The sequence below is a fragment of the Corvus brachyrhynchos genome, unplaced genomic scaffold (assembly GCF_000691975.1).
Source record: "Corvus brachyrhynchos isolate BGI_N302 unplaced genomic scaffold, ASM69197v1 scaffold310, whole genome shotgun sequence".
In the NCBI taxonomy this organism is placed as follows: domain Eukaryota; kingdom Metazoa; phylum Chordata; class Aves; order Passeriformes; family Corvidae; genus Corvus; species Corvus brachyrhynchos.
Genome location: NW_008236213.1, coordinates 2,790,370 through 2,800,115, shown reverse-complemented (window position 1 = coordinate 2,800,115; position 9,746 = coordinate 2,790,370). Strand labels below are relative to the sequence as shown.

General features: G+C 35.3%; 1 protein-coding gene across 1 annotated transcript in view; it reads left to right on the top strand.

Annotated features, from left to right (window-relative positions):
* The window catches only part of MAP3K1 (mitogen-activated protein kinase kinase kinase 1), a 39,064-nt gene extending 29,318 nt beyond the window's left edge, over nt 1–9,746 (top strand). Inside the window, exons 15-20 of the mRNA XM_008643015.2 lie at nt 913–1,069; nt 2,348–2,510; nt 3,935–4,066; nt 5,100–5,242; nt 5,732–5,863; nt 7,147–9,746. Coding sequence (XP_008641237.2) covers nt 913–1,069; nt 2,348–2,510; nt 3,935–4,066; nt 5,100–5,242; nt 5,732–5,863; nt 7,147–7,296 — 877 coding nt within the window. The 3' untranslated portion in view covers nt 7,297–9,746. The remainder of the gene's footprint in view (nt 1–912; nt 1,070–2,347; nt 2,511–3,934; nt 4,067–5,099; nt 5,243–5,731; nt 5,864–7,146) is intronic.

The window sequence follows — 9,746 nt, the reverse complement described above, 5'->3', positions numbered from 1 at the left end:
TCAGCAGGATGTAAGTATACATATGTGAATTTTAAGTCTCAACTGAGGGATGCTGAAATTATAAAGCAGTGATTTTATGTTTCAAAAGTGATAGAAAACATGAAGGTGCTCAATACCCTTTCATAGGAAATGGAATATAAACAGTCTGCCACTTGAGGGTGCTAACAGAATCCTTCCATGTTACTACCAAATCTAGAGAAGGCATTTGGAAGAGAAACACCATATCATGTATCAACATTTAAAGTGACAAATAAAGAAGTGTAAAATTGGGGAAACCAGGAAATAAAACCAAAATTTTTAAGCAGAACTATACTGAGTCCTAATGCTGATTTACTTTGAAGGCAATTGTACAAAACCAAACTAATTTCTGAAAGAAGGTCGTAAAATATCTTGTCTTCCTATCTTGAGAGAAGATGAGAGATACTTTAGTATTCAGAAAAAATACAAATACATTTGCAAATAGACAAAAAGCTCAAGAAATAAGAACAGAGGAAGGGATATTTTATTTGTGATCCTTTGAGGTAACAACATGTAAAGCCTAAAATGGAAGGGATAAATTAAATAGGAAAACAACTTGATTTTGGTTCTGTTTACTGTAGGTGCAAGCTAAAGCCTTAACTAGATGTGAGACTAGGGATAGTAAAAGAAGTCATGTTCCTACTTGTCTCCTGTAATCTTCCCTTCCACCTTCACTTAGTAACACAGAGGAAGTTCTGTTTCTGCATAGAGTAGGAGTATGTGGGTTACAGAATACTCTGGTGCGCTAATCTCAGCTGAGACCTATATAACAAGCAGTACAAAGAAGTGTAAGGGAGAGGAGAGGCATATATGCTTGGATATTTCCTAACACTTTAGAATGTCAGTATTTTAGATGCATGTTAGTAAACTTGGAATTGATCTTGAATTTAATTTGCAGACACCAGAAACCCTGCCTGGACATACCAAAGCAAAACACCATTACAGAGAAGATGCAGAATGGCTTAAAGGTCAGCAAATTGGTCTTGGAGCTTTCTCTTCCTGTTACCAAGCTCAAGATGTGGGAACAGGGACGTTAATGGCTGTAAAACAGGTAAATACTTCAGGAAAGTACCTCCTTTTCTTGTGTTTGCTCTCACAAACCTCTTGTGTTCCTGCTTCTTCTACTCCCTGTCATGTGTTCTGACATAATACATAATTAAAAAATCTCTATGTGCATGGTATTAACCATATACATGGAAGTTCTTTCAATTCTTAGAGTGAAAAAGCGCCCTTTTTTCTATGCCCATTTTCTCCCATAGTTTTTCAAGTGTGTTTTTGCTTCTATCAAGTTCATAAATTGGTGGCTGAGTTAGGAATGGAGCCCATATGTCTTGATTCCAAATTAATGCCCTATTTGCAAGATAGCTATTTAAAACAGTTTCCCCTCACTTGTCAAGAATATTTTTCCTAAAACTTTAAATGGAGGAAATGTAGTTTAATGTTTGTTTCCTCTGATTCAACTTCGCTGACTGACTAAAGCCAACTTGGAGGCAAGTATTTCTTACTATTTAAAGTAACAGATACAGAAGTGTGGCTGAGAAGAGGCCCAATGCTTCAGTCCATGCTTCAGTCAAGGTTTTTGAAAGTTTTAGGTGTGAGTAAATTGTTCACACCAGAGCTGCCCTAGGGCTGAATCAGTGGTAACAAAATAGAGGGAATTTTAGTCCAAACACTCTCTTATCAGTTCTACAATGAACTTATACCTATGGAATTGATGGAACGTTTTGAAGTTGCTCAAGGAGAGAGTGTCTGCCACCAGCTATTTCTCCTTTGAAACTCTTTTGCTTGTGCAAAAGTGGGACTGTCCATGTGGTCCTGGAGAGATGATGATTGTGATGCCTGGGGGAAATTCCCTGCAGCATACCATTATTTCATAAATAGTATGGATCAGAGCTGAGTGTCTCCAGTTCCATTACTTCTGATCTGTCATGTTCTTCCCTCAGTTGAATTTATGTAAGAGCTTTAGTTATGAAATATTTATCATTAAAGTGGTAACATTTTATAAATAACACTCAGGGTCCTATTTCAGGTCTTATCTTTCTTCCTTTTCCTCAATATCTGGAAACCAAGGGTTTTTTTGTAGTTTAAACAGGAGAGAACAGAGATGTTTCCCCACTCTGTACTTGGAGAGGTTTTTGTTTGTTCCCTAGAAGATCACTCTTAATTTTCTGTGACTGTCTCAGATGGACATAGGTTCTCAGTTGATGGGGTTGGAGGTAAAAAAGTAGTTCCAGATGGTGAAAACTGTCCATTCTTTTTGCTGTACTGAAGGGGGATTACAGGACTTGTACTTAAATTAGGTAAGTCTGAATACCATATTTCAAAACAGGTGACATATGTCAGGAACACATCATCTGAGCAAGAAGAGGTAGTTGAAGCACTGAGAGAAGAAATAAGGATGATGAGTGATCTGAACCATCCTAACATTATTCGAATGTTGGGTGCTACATGCGAGAAGAGCAACTATAACCTCTTCATTGAATGGATGGCAGGTAAACAACTGGTGAAAATACCATTTGAGTCTTAAAATACATAGTTTCATAGTGGATTTTGCATCGTGTGAGGTTGTAAATTTATATTTTCATTGCTGTGTTGGCAATCAGTATAAATGTCTACTTACAGAACAGCTGAAGTGCTCATAGCAATATTCTTAGTGGTGCATCTTTTTGTGATTTGTAATTTTCCATGCCTAACCTGTCACACAGTTAAAGCAGCTGGAAACCCTGAGGAAAGATTCTATTACTTTTCCTTCCATTTCTGACTCCTAAGTGAGAAGTTGGAAATAAATCAAAATAAATTTTATTTCCAATGGAATTACTGTCTCTCGTACTGTTGCATTTTCAGTGTATCTGTGAAGCTTTAGGTTATTATTAAAAATGACTTTGCTAGAAAGTTTGGAATACCTGTCACTTATTTTTGTCCCAAGCTTTTTCTTAAAAATTATGTCAGGTGATATGCAGAAGCATTTAAGAACTGAAAAGTAAGTTTCAAGTAATAAGTAGTAAGTAGTGCATTTGGAAAAATTCATTCAAGTCTTAAATCTCTTAACTGGTAATTTAGTAAAAAATTTTTAAGTCTTTCTGTAATTGAATAGAGCAGGGACAAGAAAATCTGTCTTTTTTTTGAGAAGTAGTTTTATTAATTTTATGAATGTGATTATATGTTGCTGCCATCCAGTTACCAAGACTAGATTTGGTGTTTTATACATCCTTATTTTCTGTGAAAGAAAGCATTGCACCTTAACTTATGGTCGGAGTGCTAACATGCAAAGCCCCCAAGTATGTGTCATTACATGAAGAAGTGCAATAAATATTTTCTCAAAATTAAGAGTGTTAAACTTTTTAACTGTAGTTTTTTTATGAAATATTATTATTTAGATAATGAAATCTCAGGAATTGTATTTACCTCATTTGAGCCCAGGTTATATTACAATACTTTGAGAGACAAATTGGAAATACAAAATCTTCAGAATCTGTTACCAGTTTTGGAAAATAGAAGAAGATACTGCTTTTCCTTGCTTGTCTGTGTAGTTCTATGTAATGGTTAATAACAAACATAAATGAAAATATTAAGAGAGAATTCTTGCTGGAGGTTGCACTTATCTGTTGCCCCAGAGAAAGCTAGTGTTCTGCTGTTTACATGTTAATGTGAATAGATAAAGTGTTGTTTTTAAGGAAGTATAAAATTATTAGGAAGCATGAAGACTTTTGACTTTAATGTGTACAATTCCATGTAGAAAGTAATTGAGGAATGAACTATGTCACTTTCTGCCTATGAAATTATTTTAATTTTTGGGGGAGAAAATCTAGTTATAATTTAGAAATACTAATACCAAGTTCCAGTTTTAGGATGTAGTGTTGCACTCTATTAACAGAAAAGTGTAAATGTTGATAGAAGGTATTGTTTTATCTTTTAGGGGGTTCAGTTGCTCATTTGTTAAGTAAATATGGAGCCTTCAAAGAATCGGTTATTATTAATTACACAGAACAACTGTTACGTGGCCTTTCTTACCTCCATGAGAATCAGATAATCCATAGAGATGTTAAAGGTGAGAATTACTAATAATTTCTTCTAAAAAGAAGTATTCAGAAAGCAGCATTTGTTTTGGCCTGAGAGCTGTTTATTCTCTAAGGTACCATCTCAGGAGTGGTATTTCTACTGGGTTTATCTGATCATTCTTGATCATTCCTAAGAAACTCTATTGCTGAAATTAATCAAAATGCTACTGAAATTAATCAAAATGTTCATAGCAAGCTTGGGGATATTTGCTACTTATGCCAACAGTTTAGAAAAATTGTCTTTCTCAGTTGGTTAAAATAAGATATGAAATTGCCATACAGTTTTAAAACTACTGCTATTTAAATTAATGTAAATGTTTTACACTGAAATGATAGTAAAGTCTGGGAACAAGCCAAGATAAAGAGGCCAGATTTCTAATGTATGGAAATACCGTGAGGAGTTTTCTTCCTTCATCCGAATTGAACATAAATATAGTTATACTCTGAGTAAAATGTGGACTTCACTGGGAAATACCAGTCTTACTGAACTTTTCCCTTTGATGTCACTATAGCTGTCCATGAACTAGAGATATATTTATATAAGTGGCAACATATTGATGGCAAATGTTTGTCTTTACTAATTCTTTTTGAAATAGTAAAACTTTCAATTGCTCTGTAATTCTCCTTAAAGCAACTCAAGGTTGCCTGATAATGAAATAACTTAAATTTCATGAGGAGCCGCAGGCAAAGAAAGCCTTTGGGGCTTTACGTCACCATTTTCTTCCATTATACCATCTCCAGGCATTGTTCCAGAATCCCGTGTGTTTGCCCTACTTTGAAAGTTTGATTGCTTCTTGAAATCTCTCAAACAGCCTCAAGCTGTGTGCAATATCATTCAGGCATAACAGGAAAGTGAGGTTATTAGACCGTATCCTTGATTTTTAGATTTCCTTGATACTGGGGTGGGGAATGTCAACCTATTTCATAATTTTGAAGTGAGGGAGGAAAAGTATCAAGTGTCTGTTCATCCTTTTGCTTTTAATAGAAAGCCAACTAGTAGTATTTTTATTGTGCTGTTGACAGGTGCCAATTTGCTAATTGACAGCACAGGTCATAGATTAAGAATTGCTGATTTTGGAGCTGCAGCCAGGTTGGCATCAAAAGGAACTGGTGCTGGGGAGTTTCAGGGACAGTTGTTGGGAACTATTGCATTTATGGCGCCAGAGGTAAGAAACCAATTTTTAAAGTTATTTCAAAAAGTTCGTTCGAACTCTTTAAGCTAATTCATGTAGCCACATAACAGAAAAATGCTGTATATGCTTCAAATGTGTTTCAAATGCCTTTGTTCTAAAGATTAGGAGTGATTCCAGCATGGTGATCATGACATTTCTTTCTTGCTGCCAAAGTTGTTCTGAGTAGTTTGCTGCAAGATACAATTATCACAAGTATTGTTACTAATGCCCAAATGACCATTTGCTCAAAAGCTAGCCATTGCAAGGTACTTTGCTTGGCACTTGGTCAAGTATTGTATTTACTATGACTAGATCTCTAGACCTGTATAAGTCTTGTGGCATTTACGTCACTTATCACTCTCTTAGCCTGAAATGTTAATCTGAATAAACTTGTCTGATGACATTTTGGAGTTTACTTCTAAATGACTTAAAACTAAGAGACTTTGAAGCGTATAATCTGAATTTTGGTGTCTGTCTGTTCAGGTCCTGAGAGGTCAGCAATATGGAAGGAGCTGTGATGTGTGGAGTGTTGGCTGTGTTGTCATAGAAATGGCTTGTGCTAAACCTCCCTGGAATGCAGAGAAACACTCCAATCATCTTGCTCTGATATTTAAGGTGAGGTATTTTGTTACTGCCAATACACTACAAAAGATGCCAAGTAATCTTGTATACAGCAGTGTGAATTTTAGAAAAGTGTGCATGTAGCAGGGGTTGTTGCAATAGCTTTTTTTTTTTATGTTGGAGGTGTTAGTACAGAAGCAATATTGGTACCAATATAACCGTACTTGCTTCTTTAAAAAAACCAAATAAACTGATACCAAAAAAAAGATAGTAATACAAAAATATTCAAAATCATAGAATCATGGAATGGTCTGTGTTGGAAGGGACCTTAAAGATCATGTAGTTCTACCTTCCCCTCTGTGTGCTGGGGAACCTTCCACTAGACCAGATTGCTCAGAAGGGTCTATTTTAAGTCATAAAAATACAGTGTAACAGGCCAAAAAAAAAAGAAAATAGGAATAGAGTTGATCTTTACATTTGGCAGAAGATTGGGATTTGAACTTTTTCTTACAATCCTGTAAAATACAGAAGCTTTATTTACCGTAAACTATTTCTGTGTGTATTCATATTTCACAGTGGGGAATGTCCTCTTGTAAAAGCCTAATGTTCCATGAACTGTAGGCATGAATGAAGAAAATACTGCTGCAAGTGAAGAAAGTGTTTGCAGAAAACAGACACTGCACAGCAGTACTCAGATATGTTCTAAGTAAAATCAGTTGTGATACGAGATTTCTTGGTTGTCCTGGTTCTCTGTCTCTGTGAAACTGGTGGTGCCACTCTAGTGTTCCCAGTCATCCTGCTTTAATCTGATCTAGATAAATTAAAATTAATTTGGTTGAGAGAGATCTGTGTCCTTCTGAGACATACTGGCCTTTGGGGTGGTAGCATAAATACAGCAAAGGCAGTGCAAGAAAGCACACCGAGTTTTAACATGTTGTAGTGTAACATCACTCAGTTTTAGCTCTCTCCATGGTGACTTATGCCAGTTAACAGTGAGGGCAGCTAGTAGACTAAAGAATGCCCATATGTGTGCTGTAAGAGCTTCTCCTATGGCCTGCTCGGAGATGATCACTGCAGGATCTTGCTGTAAGAAGAAAATTTAGAGAAAAGTATAAGGAGAAAGTCAAACGGAAAAGCAGTAAAATAAAACTGAAAAGCAATAGGACAACAAACTGAAAGAAGTAGCGTAATCTTCAATTGCAGTAGGAAACATGCTGAACAGAGAAAAGTTCATAAATCTAACTCATCAGCTGAAATTAATCAGCTCATGGAATGTTTTTGGGGTAGAAGAGGGGGCTTAATCACTGACTTCTAAAAAGTTATTTCCCCTTGTTCAGATTGCTAGTGCAACTACTGCTCCATCAATCCCTACACATCTGTCTCCAGGCTTGAAAGATGTGACTCTTCGGTGTTTAGAACTTCAACCTCAGGACAGACCCCCTTCCAGGGAGCTGCTGAAACACCCAGTCTTCCGTACTACATGGTAGCTACTTACGTGTAAGGCTGAAATACTGAAGAAAATGCTACTGAATATACAATAACTGTCTTGCAGTGCAGTTAAGCGCAGCAAATTATATTATTCTGCTGGCCTTAATGATAGATACATCAAGAGCGTAAGGCCAGTGGAGGACCCTACCTAAGTATGTGATTGACAAATCAAGATCTTTACTTAAGCTCAGTATGCAACATTTGACAATTCATGCAGAGATTTGTAAACTGTGCCTTTTCAAACATCTGGCTCTATGTTAACACAAAAACATTTTCCTTAAATCTGCATGATTATTTAGCAGGTAAGTGATTTTTATTTTATTTAGAGCACTTTTTCAGCAATATTAGAAGCTGAGAGGCTCAAGATCTATTTTAATATAGCAATCACTGTTCAATTTCACATGTAGATGCTCTGCAATTAGTAAGTTTTCAGCACTGGTTAAAAGGACATTCTGTATCTGTCCCTTTTAATTATGTGATGTTCTCTGAGTAACAAATCCAAATATTGATGGAAACTTTAAAAAAAGCATTTTGCCTTTCTATGAAGTAAGAGCAGGCACTCATGGTTCACTGTGCATTTACTGCTGGCCATGTAATTTCTTTTGAAATCAAAGTTTGTTTTCTTTGTGTTTTTAACTTTCATGAAAAGGGGATATTTTAAAATAGTCTTTAGAAAAAAAGATGCAAGCTGTGTCATGGAATATTTTCCTGACACAAGAGTTTTAAAACCAGATTTTCTGGAAATCTGGGATAAAATGCCACCTTCAACAAGGATATGTTGAAGGCTCTGATAGTATAGGTTATTTAATAAACAAGATTGTTCTGTATAAAGCAACTTAGTCTGAATCATGCTAGAAGTTGTTGAGCCTTTTTTTTTCATATAGCAGTTTCTTCTGGCAAATCGTGTAGAGAAGTTTCATGTCAAAGGCCCCACAAACAAAGCTCCCATTAAAGTTTTTATGGGAGACTTTGGCATGTACTTCAGTGTGAGCAGGTGCCAAATGAGCAAATCTCATTCTTTGTGTAAAGAAACTGAGGTTACATTCTCTACTGATAACAAAGTTTTACCTGCTGTTTTCCTTCTGCCGTACATCATCTATTTACTGTAGCCATTAGTGATAATTTAATTTGAAAATGTTAAAAATATTACCGTAAGAAAGGTATTTATTTTAACAAGAAACAAACTTGGACTTGAAGATCAAGATAAAGTAAAATGTGAAGTAAAGCTTCACCTGTAGTGCAAAACTTGTCAGTTTTTAGGAGTTGTGGGGGTTTTTTTAAACAAGTTTTTAGAATTATTTTAAAGGCAGGTTTTTAGATTCTGATGCATGTAATTCTGAAGGAAAATGGCAGCTTTTTCTTTTGCTTTTTTAAAAATGGGGATCTTTTTTAATCTAATACTGATTGTGTTTAATCCATTTTGAAAAAAAATACTGTTCATGTTATAACTCTTCAGAAGCCAGTTGGATTGTTGGACTCAGACAGAATTGGTTATTTTCAAAGACTCAGGACAAACTAAATAAGCTATAGTACCTTAAAAGTGTATAATACAAATTGGAAGTTAAAGACATCTTAAAGATAAGTTTACATGAATGATAGTGCTCATACTAATAAAAAAAAAAAACAACAAACAAACCCGTGTCATTAGTTGTGAATGTGTTTCTTTTGGAAATATTACATTCCTTTGTTTTTGAAGATTGGCAGACTTTGAAGAGTTAAAAAGATAATACCGAAATGTGAAGTTTGGTAGCTCTGTTTTGTACTTGACTTTTTTTTGACCACTTTAGAATTTCTCATTCTAATAAGATTGTTTCCAAGTCTTTCTTACGTGCAAGCTTTAAAGGATGCACTCTTGCCAATTCATGTACTGGAAGATCAGTTGTCAGATTAATACTGTTTCTGGCAGAAATGTAAACTGTATAAACTGATGAACCTCAGCTAATCAGTATTACTATGTAGATCACCATGCCTACCACATTTCAAACTCAAACTGCCTCTTAGGTGTCCAAATGCATTTGTTTGAGTTTGCATTTCCCTCGGCTTGCTGGTAATTGTGGTGTTTTTAAAATGGAGATGTGATGTAATATTCTTATTTTCTTTGGATCAAAGCTGGACTGAAAATTGTATTGTGTAATTATTTTTTGTGTTCTTAATGTTATTTGGTACTTAAGTTGTAAATAACGTCTACTGCTGTTTATTCCAGTTTCTACTACCTCAGGTGTCCTATAGAGTTTCTTCTACCAAAGTTCACTTTCACAATGAAATTATATTTGCTATGTGACTGATTCCTAAGACTTCCAGGGCTTAAGGGCTAACTTCTATTAGCACCTTACTGTGCAAGCAAATTTTACAGAAATCTCTGGGTTAAGAAATTTGGCTTCATTGTATCCTTTGTTATTTTAAATATATCAAGATATTTTAATTAAAAGTTTTTACCCCATTGAACCAA